The sequence below is a fragment of the Tauraco erythrolophus genome, chromosome 10 (genome assembly GCF_009769465.1).
Source record: "Tauraco erythrolophus isolate bTauEry1 chromosome 10, bTauEry1.pri, whole genome shotgun sequence".
Lineage (NCBI taxonomy): Eukaryota > Metazoa > Chordata > Aves > Musophagiformes > Musophagidae > Tauraco > Tauraco erythrolophus.
In genome coordinates, this window is record NC_141474.1 from 19697372 (window position 1) to 19718766 (window position 21395).

The following is a 21395-nucleotide window of genomic DNA, read 5'->3' on the forward strand; positions in this document are numbered from 1 at the left end:
GAAGTAATTGTTAAAACCCTTATTCAGATACTGACGGCAAACGTGAGGGCTAGTGATGATGAGACACAAATTCTCATTTGTGAGAGGCTGTGAGACCCTGCGAGACCCTGCACAGGGTCTGGTCACCACGAGTAGCTGCTGTCAGACCTGCCTGTGTGAACCAGTTTGAGTTCAGTTTGGTTCATAATAAAGGCAGTAAAATTGCCAAGGCAGCTGACATTGACCTCACTGGAGTAGCTGAAGTGTGATGTAATCTGGAACACAGGCTCCCCCTTCCATCATGTCTAATAGCCCTGTGTCCAAAATAGTGCTGAGTGGGTATAAGAAGAAAACTTACTACTGCTGTTGCTGGGGCTTGCTTCATCCTGGGGTTGGGTATGGAACTGTGTTTTGGTTTTGAAGATAATTGGGCTGTGTGGTGCTCTCAGGGCTCTGGATTGACAGGCCAATAAAATAACCCCTGGCTTCAGAGTAGTGAAATATGTAGAATGTATTTTTTTCCTTTTCAGCACATTTACTTAAATCTTGTAGCAGTAAATAACAGGCATATGCTCAGACTATATATGCCTGTAGCATCTTATATACATACGTTTTTACATTTATTAATATATAATTGAAAAACAAAAAAATATTTTTCCAGTAATAGGCCTTTTATTGCTTAGTCAGTAAAATGGAAGTTATGATTTATGCTTCTCTGTCCTGACTGGATACACTGAGAAATGGAAATAATGATGAGTCTGTGGCTCAAACATGGGATTTCACAGCAAGAATGGCTTGGCTGTTGGTCAGACTTTCTTTGTGACCTCCAGAAAGTCACTTTTAACCTCTTAACTTCCCCTTTGTTGCCTGTGCAGTATGGCTGCTAGTGCAAAGAGACCCGTAAGCACGTAAGTCTTTTAAAAATCCCTGATTCATCCAAGCATCATGCACTGCAGTCATCCAGTGGACAGAATATCTTCTTCCGCATTAACTCTGTACAGTATGAATTCTTAAGGCCTCGAAATACATTCCCCCTCATGTCCCGGTCCTATCCCTTTCCCTCTACCCTCCCCCCCCCCACCCCCCCCCCCCCCCCCAAAAAAAAAAAAAAAGCTATTAGGTATGGTCATGGAAGCAAGGACAAATAGCTGATTTTTAATCCTTCTTTCTTTTTTTTTTTTTTCCCTTCCACCCTTCCTAGGATGCAGGGGCTTTAATCCAGGATGAATGAATGCTACTATGATAAGCGCATGGACTTCTTCTATAACAAGACAAACACTGACACAGTAGATGAGTGGACAGGGCCAAAGCTTATTGTTGTTCTGTGTTTTGGGACATTTTTCTGCTTCTTCATTTTCATTTCAAATTCATTGGTCATAGCAGCTGTTGTCAAGAACAAGAGGTTTCATTTTCCCTTTTACTATCTTCTGGCCAACTTAGCTGCTGCAGACTTTTTTGCTGGAATTGCCTATGTTTTCCTGATGTTCAACACTGGCCCAGTGTCTAAGACATTAACTGTTAACCGCTGGTTTTTGCGTCAGGGTCTGCTGGACACCAGCCTGACAGCTTCCCTGGTGAATCTTCTCGTCATAGCTGTTGAGCGGCACATGTCGATAATGCGGATGAAGATCCACAGTAACCTCACAAAGAAGAGAGTCACCTTCTTAATTGTATCAATTTGGGCCATTGCTATTTTCATGGGAGCAGTTCCTACCCTGGGTTGGAACTGCCTCTGTGACATTACTGCCTGCTCATCCCTGGCACCTATTTACAGCAGAAGTTACCTGGTGTTCTGGAGTGTCCTAAACCTAGTCGTCTTCTTCATTATGGTGGTGGTTTACATAAGAATCTACATGTACGTCCAGAGGAAAACTAATGTTTTGTCGTCACACACTAGTGGATCCATTAGCCGTAGGAGAACCCCTGTAAAGCTCATGAAGACTGTAATGACTCTATTAGGTAAGAGACTACAAATCATGGTGTGCAAGGCTGGCAGTGCCAATGAATGAGTTTGTGTGTTGGTTTGGTTTTGCTTGTGTGGTGTGGTTTTTTGTTTGGTTTTTTTTTAAACAAAACGAAAAAGATCCCCAACCCCCTAAACCAAACCAAAAAAAGCCCTCACTGAACTTTTAAGTGCTGGAGGCATTTAGACTTCTGTCTGCTTTAGATAGTGAAATAAGTGTTGCACCAGGCAGAAATGCAAAGTAGAGGACTGGTTAACACGTAGAAGAAAAGTGTCTCTATTTCATAGGCAACTTGTTACAAAACATAAATTATCTACAGGGTTTTTTTTTTTTTGGTGAGGGGGGATACAAAATCACTTTGGAGGAAGGCTTGTGAAGATTCACAACTACCAGTAGAACATTTTGAAAATAACATCATTTAATATCTGCAGAAGACCATGAATCCTGTGGCTGGATGTGGATAGTTTTCTTCGCACTTCTTCCTCTTGGCTGTTTCCTAAACATACTAACTTCTTTCCCCTGGAAATGCACCTTCCCCAAGGAAAGAGAAGGATGCCTGGTGGGTCTGTGGCTTTGACAGAGATTTGCTTTGCAAGAGGAGAATCTCCCTTTGTTCTGTGAAAATTTTGTAGTGCAAAATACTTTCAGATGATGATACAGCATGGCCTTGTATCTCTAGATCATAACACAAGATGTGACCTGGATTTTTCCCTGGAGACACTGTTGATATTAGGGCAGCTTGGATCACTTTATTAGCTAGTTGTGAGGTATCTGCTTATTAAAATAGAGATGCACAGAGTGGATGATTGATCATTGGAACAAAATACTAGCAACAGCAGTCAATTTTCCTTAGGAAGACTTGAACCTGAGTGAGATCTTTTCTGGAAGCCAGGCATCATTCAAGCGTGGTTCGTGCAGCTCACTGTGGGTGGAACTGGGGGGATAGGACAATTGTGAAGCTGGGCTTGGGTGGTGGGGGACTCTAAAACCACTAATATGGCTTTACACTCTGACAACTCTTCTGATGTTGTATGAACCAGTACAAGAAAGCTGAAGCTTTTGGGAAAGCTGATGTCATAGAATCATAGAATGGTTAGGGTTGGAAGGGACCTCAAAGATCATCTAGTTCCAACCCCCCTGCCATGGGCAGGGAAACCCTCCGCTACACCAGGTTGCCCAAAGCCTCATCCAGCCTGACTTCGAACACTTCCAGGGTTGGGGCACCCACAACTTCTCTGGGCAGTCTGTTCCAGTGCCTCACCACCCTCTGAGTGAAAAATTTCTTCCTTATATCTAATCTCAATCTGCCCTCTTTCAGTTTAAATCCTTTGCCCCTTGTCCTATCACTACACACCCTTGTAAAAAGTCCCTCTCCAGCTTTCCTGTAGGCCCCCTTTAAGAACTGCAAGGCTGCTATAAGATCACCCCGGAGCCTTCTCTTCTCCAGGCTGAACAGCCCCAACTCTCTCAGCCTGTCTTCATAGCAGAGGTGTTCCAGCCCTCGGATCATCTTCGTGGCCTCCTCTGGACCAGCTCCAGCAGCTCCATGTCCTTCTTGTGTTGGGGACTCCAGAGCTGAATGCAGTATTCCAGGTGGCGTCTCATGAGAGCAGAGTAGAGGAGCAGAATCACCTCCCTCGACCTGCTGGCCACTCTTCTTTTGATGCAGCCCAGGATATGGGTTGGCTTTCTGGGCAATGTATACCTGCGACACAGTTGTGCCATACTGCAGCATGGTAGTGCTAGAGAACTCTGGGAGGAAAGGGTCACTTTTCATGGAGGCAGAAGTTGCCAGGGTAGAAAGTTCAGGCTGAGATACAAGTACAAGGTTCTCACTTATATTCCTGCATCTTCTGAAGCTGGCTTGTCCATTGCTGGACCCTTTGCCTTCTAAATTCCTCCCCAGTTGTTCTTCCTTTTTTTCCCCTCTTGATTTTATGGCACAAATAGAGAGACAATGTGGTGGTTGTTCCTGTCCCCCTCTTGACTTCTTTTGCCCCACCTGAAGCTCTCGTGCAGTGAAACCTAAACCATCCACCTGGAAGGAGAAAATGCCTGTGGAGAAACTCTGAATTGCCCCAGATATGATCCTGCCCTAATGCATAATTATCAGGTAGACTACTTAACTGCTGCACTGGAAAGAGACGAAAAAAAAAGCACTTTTAAAAAGCAGTTCTCTTTGCATTTCTATTGAAGGCAGAACTGCAGTCTGCTTTCTGGGACGTCACATAAAAATGAATCATCATGCATAGCCTTGTCTAATTTATGTGTACATTTCTATAGTTGATATTACTTTGGTTTTGTGTAAGTCAAAGTTGGAGAGTGCTGAGCAACTGTTGGAATAACACGATTAGCTCTTGATGCCACCTGTATGTGTTTGCAGGTCAGAACGAAGGCGTGGTCTGTGCACTGGGGCACAGGGCACCCGGCTGGCTGATGTGGGAGTTGGAAAGACAGCAGCGGTGGCTGCCACTTGCTATTCCCTTGTGATCCTTTAGCCTGTGGCAGCTCTTCAGGGCTCACCATGGCTGTGCTGCTGTGTGGAAATAAGCCCCGCTTTAAGCTTCATTTTCAACTTATTCTTTCTTTTACTAGGGAGAGGAGGCTTATGGCTATGGGTTGATGTCAAGATCAGCATTAGCTTTCCCTTACTCACAGAATCTGGCTCTTCAGCCACCAGATTAAACTATAATTCGGGCAAAGCATTTAATGATGTTGTATGCTGGGCCACGCAAATTTAACTTACAAAGCTTGAGTGCTGCTTTGGAGTTCATAATTTTGTATGTTTATTTTGTCAGTCAGAAACAAAACCAAAACAGAGCCTGCTTTCAAAGAAGTTGCGTTAGTGCATGTGTTGCTGGGTGCAAGATCTACCCCAAACTCTTATGTCAGAGGAAGTGTATCTTGGCACGTTCCTTCATATCAGTTCTCCCAATCTTGACTCTGAGAGGCTTTTCATAGAAATGAGAATTTATTTTTTTAAAAACAGTTTGAAATGTGTATTTCCGGCCAAGTAATTCAAGCACACTGAGGAAAATGTATTAGAAACTGAATAGCATGTTTTCTGGGCTTCCCAATTACCAAAGGAGTCACCAAGTGACCAAAGTAATTCTTCAAAAGTTCTGCTTATATCCACTGATCAACAACCTACAGCTATATGCAATACATGGCTTTTGCCCAAGGCAGTTATTTTTAATGACTTGTTCCAAAACATCTGAAAGTGCTTTGAAGTACATGCCTGATACAGTCTTAACTAAAAGCAGTTCCAAGATGCTCTGTTGCAGGATGAAGTATGATGAGAACCAGAGGCTTCGTTAATGTGCTCTAGTTTCATGGGAAGTTCCGAACAAGATCCTGCTGCTGTGTGGAAGGAGGGCTGGGTGCATGCTGCTCCTCCCGTCTGCCTCCATCTCCCTTCCCGGGGAGACCAGGCCGATGTCTGGCTGTTCCTCCACCAAAACATGCTGTCCTCCCTGGTTGCTCTTCTCCTCCGGTCCTACACTTGGGGGAATCTGGGTTTCTGTGGATTCATGGTGATCACAGCTGCAGGTGGCTTTTTGCACCACCCTTTGGGCTCGGATGGCCCCTTCCAGAGGCTGGGATTCAGGTCCCTGTCGTCTACCTTTTTCTACCACAACCCCAAAATGGTCCACCACAGGATAGGAGCAAGGCTTTCCTTTTGGCATGCTGAGCTGTCAGAAGTTACCTGGTTGACACTGGAAGGTGCGAAACCTCGCGAAAGGGGCTAAAATCCTCTTAGACTGACCTGTGGTGTAGTCCTAGCTGAGCCTGTGGCTGTAGCTGTGAAGAAGGGTGGCTGCAGGTGTGCAGGTACATGATTTTCAGGTGGTGCGTATGTGGTAGCTCATCTGAACTTGGCAGTGAGGTTCCTGCTGAAATAGCAGCTTTGGGGCGGATGGCTTTAATTTTCAGTGAATTTCTAGTTTAATTGGTAACTTGCTGTTTTAACTCGGGCATGCATGTGGCAAAGGCAACTGGAAGCTACTGCACTGTTTTTTTTTTCTCAGCGTTGGCATGCTCAGGGACAGCTTTGACGTGCAGAATTTTATGACATGATGCTGTCAAAGCATCAGTAGTACTCCTAGGTACACAGGAATGAACTTTTAAGCAGAAATGATGTAATCTGCAAGAATTTCCATGTTTAAATCTAATGGAAAATCCCCAAACTAACCTTCAGGCATTGTAACACCTGATCTCCTGTAAGCTGGTGGGAAGACTCAGAGCTGTTCTTCTGATCCATGCTGCAGGCAGGCTATATTCCTTGTCACTTCTGTGAACTTTAGAGTCCCAGAAATTAAATTCTCTTTGGAGCGTGGCGCTTTGTCAGGCAGAGGAGCTCCTATGGGATAAAAAGTCTGCAAACAAGAAAATTACCAAAGGGCCAGGACAAAGGTATATATTTATGCTTAACCATGGTCGCCTCTGAAACCTCTGTGGTAAAAATAGCAAAATCCAAGCAAGGCTGCAAGTCTGAGCCATGCCTCGCTTTCATCTCTGCGGTGCTAAGAGCAGGGTGTGAATCACTTGTGCTGTCTCCATACATAGTAAAATGTATTTTTGATGGAGCCAAAGCAACAGCCCTATGAAAGCATTAACGTTTGTAACTCCAGCGCTGTCACTGCGTTGCCCTCTGTCCTTGTCTTCAGTCGTGGGGTGGGGGAAATGCGCAGAGAGATGTCTGCAGATGTCTTTTATCTTCCCTTACTTTTGCCGCTGAAACTTTTCAGGGTTTTGCCTGTATAGGTAGACAGGGATATATCCTAGAAGTTCATGGACTAATCCTGCCTGCAATCTTGGGATTCTGTTTGAAAGTTAGATTTCTGTCTTTGTGAAGTGTGGCTTTGGGGCCTGTTACCTCTCCTGCTGAATTCCATGAAAGCAGGGTTAGACCTTGTGTGCTTTGTGATACAAGTAGTCAAAATGCTTTCAGTGCTTGTTCTATGGAGGGTTTGTTACCATCTCAATTTCTGCGTGGAGCTGGTGGTTGGCGACTTTGCCTGTGACCCTTTGTGGCTAGTGAAAGCTCTCTGTCCAAATACTTACGAAGACGCTCAACTAGACATAGTATTGTTGTCTGGGTGGTCTGGTTGCTGTGCTTGTTAAAACAGATGGGATTTGCTGGTGAACCCCAGGGCAGTCAATCAGTACAGTGTTTTCTCCTTTGTGGACTGTAAGAGAGAGTTGGTGCCCCAACTGCTTACTCAGCATGCTGAAGCCAAACCAGTGTGTAGGATAGAGACTGAGCAGAGAAAACAAGTGTTGTGGTAACAGCTTGCAGCTCCTGATGCCAGTGGGCAATGGAGGAACATTACTGATTGTAACCAGTATCTCAAAACTAACAATGTGAAATTAGTACTTAGCATCACAAAAGTCTTGGTATAGCAGAGTAGAAAATGAAGTTTCTGAAGGAGGTGGCCTCTTGCCTTTCTGTTCTGTACAATATTGCCTGGAACATAGTAAATCAGTTGATTGAATTTTGTCTGGGCTCCAGGAGTAAAGACTTGGAGCAAGATCTGTGGCACCTTGTCCTGGAGATGTTTTTCAGCAACCTTAATGCTTACTAAATCACATGAATTTACTTCATATACTGTTATGGGCTGCTGATCAGGTGGGTACAGTGTTCGTTAAACTCCTCAATGGGGAGGAGCGTCCAGTGCTGCTGAAACTGGCCAGTCTGCACCACATAGCTGACGGGAGGGATGCCCAAGGTGCTGCCGAGTCCTGGCTCCGGTGCTGCCTGGCTCCAGCTGTGAGCTGGGCTGCCCTCCTGCTGCTCGCTTCCACAGCTTATATATGGGAAAACCAGCGGCTTTACAAAAATGAACTGGACTTGCTTTCCCTACCGAAATTGTTTAAGAAGATGCCAACACCCCCAGGAGAGCTTTTCAGCATGTGGCTGCTATTATCCTTTTTTGTTCAATTATTTTTTCTAAGCCTGAAAAGGGGGAAACTCTGCTGTTATAAATGATTGGAATTTCCTCAGTACGTTGTTCAAACTGACTGCAGGGCAGAGTTGTAATTTTCTATTTCTGTCTATCAGACGGCAATTGTGGCTTGTGCTAAGTTAGTATTATCATGCGTATGGCTACTCCTTCCTTGGGCTCAAGGCGAGGGATGCCTGGCTGCGATGCCAGAGGAGGCAGCAGGGCAGTGGGGCAGTTCAGGGCCCCTCCCAAGCTCGTGGCCGAGGGCTGCATTTGGTTGCAATGTTCCCCCTCCCCACCAGTCCTGCCCCCATCCCTGCCTTGGTGCTGGGGATGTGCAATAGCACAGAAAGATGCAAATGCAATATTGAACTTCCTTCTAAGCTGTGGTTTTTCTGCTTTCTTCATGTTATCTTCACTCTTAAGATCTCTTCTCCCTTATTCCCCTGTTCTTTAATATCTTTTTTCTTTTTTCTTTTTTTTTTTTTTCTGAGGGGCTGGTGGGAGAGGAGTGTGTTCTACTTTGTCTCTTTCAGCTTTTATTATCACCTTGTGTCATCTTCTTCCTCGCAGAGGCTGTTGTCGTTCCTGCCTCGCAGCTGAAGCACGAGGGGAACTCTACTGCTCCCGAGCTTGTCCTGTGGTCTCTTGCTATGTTTTGGGGAAATGCCTCTCTTGCAGAGTTTTCTTGTTTTCCCATCACTACACTCTTACTTCCTCATCTTTTTTGTCTGCCTTTTTCTTTTCATTCTGTTCTTTGCTTCGTTTCTTTGCCCTGACTGCTACACCCTTTCGTTCATCTTTGCTAACTCATCAATTTTTTTCCTTCTCTTTTCATTTACAACTGAATTGGCTTCCTGGATCTGAGTTGTTGGGTCTCAAGTACACAGCACGCACAGCCAGGGAGGGAGTAGTGGAGAGGTGGGCTACTGCTCCGACCGGGGAGCTGGCAGTGCTTGCATGTTGCAGATACTGGCCTGTGTCCTACAGTAGCTGTGGGGTTTCCAGCCAGGGCATGTTTAAATTATGTGACTCTTGTTTTATGAATTGGGCAGTATCCCCATAGCTCTGTACAGTCAGCTGTAGTGTGACAGAAGACATGCCCCTTCTTTTAGATCATACTGCGGCAGTGGTGGAAGTGGGCCAGCTGGTATCTTCTCCAGCCTACAAGAGAGAGATGAAGAGAGGAAGTCTGTGTTCAAAGTGACGGTTCTCTGCTTGTTAATGCTCCAGAACTCTTGTTTATTTATCAGCATGGACGAATTACTGTTGTGATGACCTTTCCCCACTTGTGTTTGAGCTGATGCTGTCAGCAGCTGGATTCTTGTTCCCTGCAGCCTTCTGAGAGCTGCCCTGCCTCCCGCTCTGAGCTTGGTGGAGAAGCTGTAGTAGATATAATTTTGCTACTGTCATTAGAATTTTGTCCTCTCCTGCTTTTATAATTTTTGTGTAGAATTTTGATGAAACTGGTAATCTTTTAAGATGCAAAGAATCTCCAAACCCCTACCAGTTTGCACTCTCTTTTTTTTTTTTTTGTCTCCTTTATTTCTAGGTGCCTTTGTTGTCTGCTGGACCCCTGGCCTGGTCGTCTTACTGCTTGATGGTCTGAACTGCACCTACTGTGGGATTCAGAATGTTAAAAGATGGTTTCTTCTCCTGGCCCTGTTGAACTCTGTCATGAATCCAATAATTTATTCATACAAAGATGATGAGATGTGGGGTACAATGAAAAGGATGATTTGCTGCTCCTCTGAGGATAAGAGCCAGGACAGACGCTCATCGCGGATACCATCAACAGTTCTCTGCAGGAGCACAGATACCTCGGGGCACTACACTGAAGATGGCATCATTCAGGGGACAATTTGTGGAAAAGGAGATCTTGATAACAAAGGAAACTCCTGAGTTATTTAAAGAACTGACTTGGTTGGAATAGAAGAGGGGGAAGGGAGAGGTTTTGTAAGAGAAGATTGACTGGTTCGTTCCAGAGCCTAAACTCCAGTGTTAACAAAAGATCTTGTGAATAATTGCCTGATGGAAAAACACTTTGTAATGAAGAAAACTTTCTGTGCTGCCATCTTTCTCCTTTTTTTTTTTTTTTGTTATGAGTACATGAAACTGTTTTTTTATGAATGGAATAAATACGTCTGGGAGACTTTTTGTGCATGGAAACAAAATGTAAGCGACATAGTGAGACCCTCCTTAAGCTCTTAGAGAGAGAATAAACCTGCCTCACTGTGCAGACTTGTCGTTCATTGAGTATTTATGCTTTGAACAGTTTCTGTGCACCTTGAAGAGGATCATAGGCTTGGTTGGACAGAATTGTGACATGCTTGCTTGCTCTGTTTACAAACTTCATGAACTAGTTCATACTCACCTTCTCTCTTCCTCCTCTTATCTTGCTTTCAAAATAGGTAGTTTGATGGTTTATTAAAGCTGTGCCAGAAACCTGGCTGTGATGGAAAGCCCAGACCAGATACAAGTGTGCGTGAGTACGTCCGACCATGGATCGTTAGGATCTGAGAGTACAAAAAGCACAAAAGTTGTCATTGCTTCCAAAGAGGAGTGAGAGCTACAAGGATGTATGTAGCACTCTGCAGCTGCTGTCATGTAGGCAGATGTTGAGGGTGGGTTAACAGAGGAGCAGTGTGGCTGTGTTCATTGTGCGCATTTCTTACTTCCCCAGATACCTTCAAATGAGTGTGCTCACCCCTCTTTGTAACTGCTATTCCACTGAGAGGAATGAAATCCAAAACTCTATTTTAAGAGCGCCAACTTCTAAGAGAAGTTTAAAGATCCGTGTATTATGTACAGGTTCAATCAAGCTATTTAAAATAGAAATTAATCTACAGGAAAAAAGCCTGAAACCAACCTAAACCCCTACAAAAGTACAACATGCATTGATTGTCTTATATTATCTGGACCACATTTAACCTCTGATTTGCAAGCAGATCTTACTGGAAGGTACTTGAAGAGGCCATGAAACAGCAAGCAGCAAAGGGCTTTCAGCATTGTGACTAACCAAGTCTAGTGTTGATGCAGCTCAAAAAGCTGACATCTTGGCTTACGGAGTATGCTCTAATGAAGGATTCAACAATTCAAAGTTCTAGGGTAAAGTTTTTAACTTTAAATTTTTAAGTTAAAAATTGGGATGTAGATTTCTCATTACACTTAAAAACATGGCTCCTGCTTTCTGATTTCAACAGCAGTGAGCTTCCTGCTACCTGTCTTAATTTCAAGAAGAGTTGCCTGTGTTGTGTCCTAGAGAAAGTCTGATCCCTGATATTGAAGCAGGTGACCACAAACAGAGGTCATGTTGGAAAGTCTTGGAAGTTTTGACCACCTGGAATTGTCAGAGTATAACACCAAGAGCATATTGTATGAGGCTGAAAGATAATAATCAGCTGTGGTTTGGGCAAATTCTTCCTTTGGTGCAACTTGCATGTGGATATCCGGACTGCGTTGGTCAAAGCAGAGCCAGCACTTGCCTTGAAGGCCAAGTTGCAGTTTTGTAGAAGGCACTGGGGGATTTTATAGCAGGCGTTAGCTTACCAACACAGCAAGCCCTGATTCAGAGAGCTCTCTGTAACACAAGTTATCTTGTAGGGATATGGCCTAATATTTCAAGGTAAATGCTGTATTTATGAGTAACGCTGGAAAGGTTTACACATTTTTTGCCATTATAATGCAATGTTCTTGTGCAAATACTACTTTGTTAGTTTTGTGTTTTGAAAAGTGTGTTAAGTGGTGCTTTCTAGAGCCGGTGGCATTGCAAAAGCATAGCATGCAAGTGTCCCTGTCCCTACAACTACCTGCAGCGCAGTTTGTGTTAACTAGGCTGAAGTCCATATACAAAGCTAACAGAAAATAAATGCTACTTCAAAATAAAATAACTTTGTTTTGTTTCCTGTTTGAATGGTGATTAAACATTACCTGGCACTACAGTCAGTGGTAAATGGCTGCTGTTACTCTTACCTGTTTCCACAGATCCATCCAAGCTAAAACAGATTAAACTGCAGATAAAGTGAAGAGGGGGGAAACTTGTTTTGATGTTACCACGGGGCAGGGAGGATGGTGGCGTTTTAATAAAATTTTCATGTTTAGTAGCAATACTAGGCAGCGTGATACTGGGTCGAATTGGGCCCTGAAGGAAGCTTGGATGAAGATCTGGAACATCTGGAGCAGTGGAGAAAACACTAGGTGTCTCCTGCAGAGCTTGAGATTCAGACTGCAAAATAACCACAGACGGATGATTTTTGCAGGTAAGCTGGCAAAAGTGACTCCTGTAAAGATGAAGGACTGCATTGTTTGTAGAGCACCTCATACAGCAGACTCCTGGTCTGGATTAAGATCTGAGAGGCATTATCAATTGTTCTGCTACAAGTAAGTGGGAAGGTTTGAGGTCTACACTTGTTCTTTCTGTTGTCTCATTTTTTTTAAAAAAAAAAAAGCCAACAAAACCAACTCCGAAACAGACAAACCAGCCCCCAAAAGCTTGCAAACTGGTGCTCTATGAATGGTATTATTTTCAGTGTTGTGCCCTCTATTTCAGCATGATGCTTCCTTCAGAGCTGCTGCCTCAATGTCTACTACTATTCATTACAACGTGACATGACTGGAACAGGAAGCTGATCTTGCATCAAACTTTACTTCAAACTGCTACAGCAGAGACTGTGTAATGTTTCCTCTATCAAACTGTAAACATCTAGCTACTCATGTAGCAGGGAGGTTTTTTTTAAGTCTGTAAACATTTATCAGAATAGTTTGTCTCAAGGAAGACTTTAAAGCACTATTTGTGCTTGAGTTTAGAGAAAAAAGAAAAAAAGAAGAAAAAAAAATAGAAGAAAAAAGCAAAGGGCAGTCAGTGAAGGCGAGTTCTATAAAGTTTCCCTGTCACCTTTTTCACTATTATCACAGAATACCAGATATCAGTATCCGTTCACTTCACATGTGCCTGCTCCTATTTATGGATGCCAGTGTACTGATGTATGAGATGAAATCCATTCTTTTGGGGAAGGCTTTAGGGTGAACACCCACAGAAACCCAAGGACAGTAATTCTTAGGAAGCAGAGGAAGGCAAGGGTATAGTTACCACTGGGTAAGATTTTCGCGTGTTCCTGGTGATGCTGGAGGCCTTTTTGTGTCTGAGAGTTCCTGGGAGCTGCTGCATTGCAGTAAGTAGCAAGCAGATACTTCTAATACACCGTCTTCATAGCAGTTATGGTTTGAAAACCTTTGTGACATTCTCCTCCTGTTCCCCTTTCCAGCTGCTTGTCTCCCAAACCAAAGTTGCTCATCCAGTTGATCAGTTGGTCGAGGAAGAAACGTTCCATGGCTTTTCCCAGGGCAAAGATGTATGGTCTGTCCTCCGTGGTTAGCTCTCCTGTAAAGCCTGTGTGGTCATGATTATTAGAGATGCTTTTCAGAGAATTACTATTAAAAGCCAGGAGCAATGGAGTTTTATTTTACACGATAGATCTTTTGAATCTTTCTGGATAAGCAGCTAGACTGATCATTGTTTAAGAACTCTGTGCATGGAAGAGAAGTTTCTCTGGTATCTGTGCTGTCAGTTTGACCTGGGTAGTGTGGGTGTTGAGTCCCTCTGGGAGAGCAGCCAAACAGCTACGGCTCAAGTGGCTTCGAAGTATGGCTTCTCCACTGCTTTGGGGCTGCTTCACCGTGACTGCTTTTCCCTCAGTATAAGTTTTTTTTGTTTGTTTGTTTTTTTAAGTAAAAACTCTCTTACAAGTAGCAGTTAGCTATAGGAGCAATACTTCTACTATCATGTTATCATCCTTTCATGGTTTTAGTGAACTCTGCATGAAGATATCTAAACTACTGGTTATTGGAAGCTGATAGAGGAAGGGTCATTTTAAACTTGTCCTGTTTCTTACACTCTTTCCCTATAGTTCTGACTACTGGCCACTGTTGTGGCAGATGCAGTGAAGGGTCAGCCTTTGGTCTGACTGAAAGCAACCGCTGCTTGCAAGATTAGAGCCAAAAAGTGAAAATATATGGAAATGTTGAAAAGAAGAAAGCAGGGAGATTGTGTTTTATCCTAACCTATAATTCTAATGAATGTTTTAAATCACTTGAAAGAAATGATCCCACTTGCCCCCTTGCACCCACTCCCTTCTTATGCTGGTGTAACCATTTGTGAGATAATATGGTGAACAGTAGTGGGTCTGAAAATAATCCTGGATGATACACATTGCTAGTAACTAGAAAAGATTTTCCGCTTGTCATGAGCTAGCAGCTGTGTTATTTCCTCAGTTTGTTATATAAAGTCACACAAATTATTTGTTTTCTAGAAATCTTTGTAAAATACAGTCCTCCTTGAATGCTATGCTCTGCAGTGACTAGGCACGCTTCTATCAGGGGGAAAAGGAAAACAATCCATCTGGAAACAAGGAATTAAGTCATGATAGTCTTCCTCTCCCTCCCGAGGTCTTTTGGAAGACAAGGAACTTAGATACTTTTATGCTTTGAGCCATTCTTCAAAACATCCTGCTTATCTTTCAAGTAGTAACTGATCCTTGGGCTTGTTCTATACATCTTTTTATAATACTGAGGGTGTTTTTTCACTGCAGCAGGCAGAAGCATCTGTTTTCTTCCAACCTACTTGGAAGTGCTATTTTGCAGCCCACAGGTATGTTATTTTGAATTGTCTTGTATATGCATCTCTGCATCTTCTCCTGTGTGTGTTGAAATAAATTAATTTTCTAACTAACATCTGCTGTGTTTACCACAGACAACTGTGCAAGGAACAGCTTTTTTTTTTCTGAACTAGCCTTCGCTAGTATCCCAGTTGTGCATTTAAGACTCTGATGTACAGCTCTGTAAGAAGGCAGCATGCAGAATAAGAAAAGCACAAATCACTTATTAATCTGTCCTCACCAATAGCTGTATTTTAACTTAAATGCTAACCGGGAGTAAGTAAGAATACTAGTCTTCCCTGCCCTTTAATTTACCTGACTTGCTCTGATATATATGAAAATAAGGAAGTTGTGTTTCTGAGACCAAGTAATTTTTTGGGGTTTTGGTAGACGATCTCCTGGGAATGTGCTTCTCATCTTGAGACATTCTTTAGCTTTCGTCCTAAAGCTACTGTGAAGGTGATGGGATATTGGCCTGAAAGCATCATTGTTGATCTCCCCTAGTACTGCATTTTACATGTGTAATAGTTAAGAATATATATCTACTATCTTGACCCTAAATGTTAAGATTCTTTTGCATATGCTAGACTCTCACAGTACTGTAGGGTTAATTTTATCTCCAGCTTCTGTTTATATTTATGCAAACAAATGCTTAGTGTGTTGGCTTTAATTAGGTTTCTGTTAGGAATATATTCAGTTACTAATGGATGTCAAAATGCACAGGAGTGAAAAGGCTTGACCTCCAGAGATGGAAATGTTATTAATGCTTAAATGATTCTATTCAAATCATGGTTAACGCATCAGTTGTTATGAATGTCAGTGTATTTTTTTGTGCAGCGCGCTCTGTGATACTGGGCTGGGATTTTCCCACAGGTATAAATGAGTTAATTTAATTAGAAACATAAGGTTTTGTGCCTATAGGGATAAAGGACCCATAGGCTGTGAACTCGCAGTTGCTCACCCATGTGCTTAGCTTTAACTTTCTGCACAGTCGCGTTGCTTTCAGTAGACCCTTTTCTGTGAGATGAATCCCGCATGTATCAGCATTTGTGAGATGAAGATATTTAATGTTGCCTTTTAGACTGTAAGTTTCTGCTGTGTGGGAAGCTGTCCCATTACCAAGAGGCGCAGCAGCAGCGGGCTGGATTCCTTCACATACCGGTCCCTCACAGACACAATTGTTGATTTTAAAGAGGAAGCATTTGGACCCATAAGCACAAATTTACAGTGTTGGATTATGTCCCAAATTTGACCTACATTGTTTTGTCCTATTTTCTCCTTTATAATCTCTTTGCACAGTCAATGTAATTTTTTGTGTGTTCTGCTTTGTTCTTCAAAGCATAGATTAAACCACACTTTTCTCTAAGCAAAAAAATTCCAGCAGTATTGGGTCCTAAAGCAACCCTCCAATTTCACAGACCAGAGAGCCACAAAAAGAAATAAATATGGTTGAGCAGAGATTTTAGTCTTGGGTTTTTGCAAGGTCAGAATACCAACAAAACAACAAAAAAGTTCCATTTGCATGTATTAGTTAAAAACATTGGAGAATAATTCTTTGGCAAAAGAAAAGTAGACCCTAAGCTTATGACTGATTTTTGCAATTCAAATGTGAGTTGGGAGTCCTAGGCTCTTAACCCGTGAGTTTTTCAAACAGCAGAACTGAAGAAATCTGTTTTCTGATTGGCTTCTTCTCTGAACTGGAGCAAAGCTGCTGTGTGCGTTCAGCTCCTTCGCAGCATGAGGGAAACCAGGCAGGAGGGTGATCTCCTGAACCACTTCCCCCGGCAAAGCTCCAACCCGTGTTTCTGTCTCCACAGGCACCAGGAGTTTTGCTGATTCAGGGAAACAAAACAAAGCCTGAGCATGGAAGAACTTCTGCTGAACATAGCAAGAACTCTGGCTGGAGACTTTCTGGCAAGTGCTTGTGCCCCCTTTCCCAGCGATGGCTGAGGTTGCACCACGGCCCTTCCTTCTGTGGAGGCAGGAGATGATTCTCCTCTACCCAACTGCTTATGTTCCTAAAACCTGTTGGTGAGGAGCTCTTTTAGAGCTCTTCCTCTCAGCCAGGTTTTACTGAAAGTGACTAATGATTTCAGAAATTAAGAGGGACTATTCAGGCAAAAAGCAATACAGCTGCACATGCCTCGTTCCATTCAGAATATTTTCTGGTTCAAGCTATGTAAATCATGGATACAGTTTTATGCTTGTCCATGCATAGGTGAGGACTCCCTGGGGGATAACGCAGGCAACCCCCAAAGCTGCTCCGCAGTAAATCCACAGCATCCTGATATCCCACCATTTCTGTGCCTCTACGCATCTTCTCACTCAGTCAGTTCCAGGAAAATACTGGAATCTGCCATCTTCATCCCATTTTATAGGCCGCAAAATTGTTTGGAATTGTTGAGGTGAAGTAGCTTTGACTTCCTCTCTCTGCAGGAGTATGACTATGGCTTGTGGTTCTTCTGAAGGTAGCAGGATGACTTGCAAAGAGTTGTGAGTCCGTCTGTAAACACACAGTTATAAATGAAAGAAAACCAGGCTCCCATGCTCACTCAGTTTGTGCATGGTCTGTTCACTTCATGATGGCTGAGTTTCAGAGGTTTCACAAAACAGCTTGAGGATTTGTTTCTATGCGTGAATCCTGAGACCTTTGTGTCCAGTGGGAGCGGTTCGAATGAGCCAGAGATCATGGATTGTGATTGACATGAGGGAGCCTCAGGGGATGCAGAAGTTCATGAGAGATTCTCAGGGCAGAGGGCTGCTCCTCTTACTAACTAAACCTGATGCTATTGACTCTTCATTGAGCTGTTCAGCTAACAGCTTTGGTTGTATGCTTTTTGCAGAACCGGAATGGGCTGTCCCCGTGGTGCTGTGGGTATTCACAGCCTCAGCTTCCACATTCAGGGGCAGCAGGACCAGGTACCAGCATTTGGTGCCAAGACCTGAGGGTAGGAATCTTAAAGGAATAGTGAGAGGTGACACCTCAATATTGAAGGGCTTTAAGCCCGAAGGACTTACTGGGGGTTGCCAAACAGGAATCTCTGATGGATGACAATTCGCTTCCCTTGGTCCCCTCTTCTCTTGACCTCTGTCCCTTCTCACCCTTTGCAGCAGTAGCGTGAGCTTCAGAGTTGAAGTGCAAAGAGCTTTCAGCAAGTAAAGCCAAACGTTGATTAGAAGAGGTGCCAGGGACGAGATAACACTGGGATTTGGTTCGAGTAGTTTGTCCTCCCCAGTGGCGGTCACATGGAGTATTTTGACTTGCTACAGTAATTTCCTGTGGGCTGATATCCACTTATTTGATACAAATGGTAGCAATCGGCTCTACCAGGAGCTGCCCTGAAGGGTTGTTGATTCATTTAGTCCCTCAGTGAAGACTGAGTGAGCTATTATTTCAAAAGGCAAGCTGGATCCGGCATGTATGCGTATCAACATGCCAAAGATGACACAACCAATGCCTCACCCAGCCCAGCAAAGTGGGTTTTTGCTAATGCTTTATTTGGTCTCCATGTTTGGCTGGAAGACAAGCAATGCTCTTGCAATACGTTATCTTTATGAAGAGCAAACTAAAAACATTCTCTGTGAGGGGGTGGCACAGCTGTCATCTGCTCATTTGACCTCTGTGCACCTCTCTTCTGCATAGGTTGGATTGGGAGGTGTTGCTGTGAGGATGAGGACCTTGGACTTCCAGAGATGCTGCAGTGACCGCAATCACCTGCTCACCAAACGCAGATGGAAGCTTCTTACAATTCCTGCCACATTTTGGAAAAGAAGGGGAGAGCTGGCAGGTGCCCTCACTGATGGAGTCCTGGTGGTCCCGGTCCATCAGCGTGCGGTGGCTGTTGCCCACTTGTGTTGGGGGTCTTTGCAGGTCCTGCACTGCTGCTCCCCCTGGAGAGCTCACAGGCACTAATGTATCTTTCCAAGTGTAGGGTTTAAATTTTTGTCCCTTTAGTTTTTAAGGAATGTTTTTGACATTGTCAAAGTTGAAGCAACTGAAGCTTTCTTTCATCCAGGAGTGAAGTTCACTCAGCTTTGCTTTGTCCAGTTTTATTTGAAGACCATGACTACCACTTCTGAAATGTTACTTGCGAATGCTATATTGTTACATTATCTGCTTTTCCATCTGTCAAATGCCATGGTTCCAGCAGCAAAAATACCACAGTAGCAGCCATCAAATGTCTTATTTAGTCTTCAAAAAGTAGTGAAACCTGACACTGCTAAAGATAAGCCAAGTTTTGTTACAATAAAATCTTCTTTGGATGTGATTTTGGGAACGTTACTATTTATAACACCTCTGGATTTTTACTGCTGCATGGAGTGGAGGTCATACACAACTCATTTTAAGTACAATTATTTGCTTATTCTTGGTTTAAAGAATGTTACATTACTGTTTATAGCCCATGTACAAATATATAAACCTCTGTGTAAATATGGCCTCAGCATTCTGTGTGGTTGTTCCCCAGACCTGGGAGACAGCATCCATGACCAGGCTGCTTCACTCAGGATAAAAAAGTATCACTTGGGCCAAACTCATCTTCTGTACAACGCTGATGACTTCATAGCAAATCAAAAGACAAATTAGGAGCACAGCTCGTGAAGCAGATGTCCTGAACCAAGTCTTGTGGATTGCTAGAAGTAAAAGTTACAATTCTGTAGTGAATCACGCACTTAAATAGGAGTGATAATTAGGACAATGAATTAAATGAAGCATTGTTTATATTAATTGAGTAGTTCTGAAGACTGTATGAAGTCAGATGTTCCATTAAAAAGCATCACCTAATGGACCATATCTCTCTGGGAAGCCTTGCAGCCTCGGCCTGGCATAAGGAGAAAACCAAAGCGGTTCTGCAGTGCTGCAGCTCTGCGGTGCTGCACACAGACCAGCTGTGTGTCCGCGGGAGGCTCGGGCACCCATCCCTAGTCCTGGCTGCTCTTACACTGCTGTCCCAGAGGGCTCAGGACCTGCTGATCCTTCCTCTCGCTTGGGAATTACTGAGGAGCACAGTTCTCCCGAGCACAGCCCTGCAGGGACACGGGCAATGCTGTGATGGCCACTGGCTGATCTCGGAGTCGGGTCTGCCGCAGGTGGAGGCACAGAGGTGAGTGGTGCCCCATGGCAGCTCCTGGTGCTGTAAGAGCTGGAAGGCACAGTGGCAGCATCAGTGGCTCTCCTGGCGTTGCATGGGCACCTCCCTGCTCAAATATTGCAGTAGAGAAATGCATAATTTAGGACTAAAACCAGCGGTGGGAGGGGGTTGCACTGAGCCTGGGCTCTTCCTGGTGGCAACAACTGCAATCTGTGTCAGGTGAAGCGTATTTCTGGTGTGGTGTGTGTTTGTTTTTTTTTTTTTCTTTTTTTTCTTTTTCTTTTTCTTTTTCTTTTTCTTTTTCTTTTTCTTTTTCTTTTTCTTTTTCTTTTTTTTTCTTTTCTTTTTCTTTTTCTTTTTCTTTTTCTTTTTCTTTTTCTTTTTCTTTTTCTTTTTCTTTTTCTTTTTCTTTTTCTTTTTCTTTTTCTTTTTCTTTTTCTTTTTCTTTTTCTTTTTCTTTTTCTCTTTTTCTTTTTCTCTTTTTCTTTTTCTCTTTTTCTTTTTCTCTTTTTCTTTTTCTCTTTTTCTTTTTCTCTTTTTCTTTCCCCAACAGCACCACGGGGGGGGTGGCACGGCATGTTCCTTGCATGGTACGTGGCGCTCCTGGGGCTTCCCCTCACCGCTGGGATGGGCCAGCGCCTCAACAGCATCATTGTTTATGTCCTGCTGGCTGTGTGCCACCCAGGGGGCTTTCCTACACAGCGCTGACCCTGCCTGGCCCCTCAAACCCCTCACCAGGGGCCGGGCAAGGGGATGACAGGGCAGTTTAGGAGGAGGGCAGGCAGAGGAGTGGGAAGATGAGGCTGTTGATAAGGCTCCAACGGCCAAACCGGTCTGAAATCGTGTGATTTGGCACAGCGTGGGGAGCTGTAGCTGACAACACAAAAGATGAATTATTGTAGGTCGTGGCATTCATTCTCCCAATGTAACAATGAGTAAGCTCTCGGCGAGGGCAGGCAGCTGCAGGTTTGGGCTGCCCTAGTGCCCCGGCAACGGGTAACGTGGCACTGGTGTCCAGCGGGATGAGCGGGGCCTCTCCTTCTCCAATGGCACCCGCTGCCTCAGAGCAGGGCCACATCAGGGCCTGGCTGACCGTGTCCCACCACCCTTTTTTGGTTTCAGAGGAGTCAGTGTGCGACACCAATGCCAATGGTCCTCCTTCTCCTGCTGCGCGCTTCTCCACCCAAATCAGCGGAGGGGGTACAAAGCTGCGGTGTAGGGTAAGTTACACACGGCTGCTTTGGGGAGACAGTAACGAAGGGGCAGGATGAGCGAACATCAACTCAGAGAGGCACGCTCAGCCTGGCTGTCTGCCACGCCACTGCCTCCGGTCACTTCCTAGGCTGCGGGGCAGAGCTTTAGAGAGGTTTGTAGGCTGATCCACCTGTCTAAATCAACTTCAGCTTTGTATTTGAAAAATGATAGACGTTTAACTAAAATGAAATAGCTAATGGCTAGGAGCAGGGAGGCTTTTGTTAGCGATGGGGCAAGTAAAAATAAAAGGGCTGGTTTCCAATTATAAAATGGTAACCTATATAGAAATATCTCTTACCAGGACTGTCTTATCTAATTTTGCATTCTCCTTCAGCACTTGTGAGGAACCATGTGTGCCTACAAGTGAACGTATCCTTGAAAAAGTAACAGTAGCTGCTGTGAGTTACTGCAGAGGGCTCGGATTGAATGGGAAATCACAAGGATGCTAATAGCAAGTGTGGAAATGTTGACTTTGAGACTGCTGCTGTATGTGTTGAGCTAAGGATGTGT

General features: G+C 43.9%; 1 protein-coding gene across 1 annotated transcript; it reads left to right on the top strand.

Moving 5' to 3' along the window:
* The first annotated feature begins 1202 nt into the window (after positions 1 to 1202).
* On the top strand, positions 1203 to 9790 carry LPAR3 (lysophosphatidic acid receptor 3). The gene is made up of 2 exons (XM_009986871.2): positions 1203 to 1938; positions 9441 to 9790. The coding sequence occupies exons 1-2, from the start codon at positions 1203 to 1205 to the stop codon at positions 9788 to 9790; spliced, it is 1086 nt and encodes a 361-aa protein (XP_009985173.1).
* The last annotated feature ends 11605 nt before the right edge of the window (positions 9791 to 21395 follow it).

Excerpts from the sequence above, each read along its gene's own strand:
- LPAR3 (XM_009986871.2), top strand. The coding sequence starts at position 1,203 with ATGAATGAATGCTACTATGATAAGCGCATGGACTTCTTCTATAACAAG. Across the intron at positions 1,939-9,440 it reads GACTGTAATGACTCTATTAG|GTGCCTTTGTTGTCTGCTGG; the intron begins GTAAGAGACTAC and ends CTTTATTTCTAG.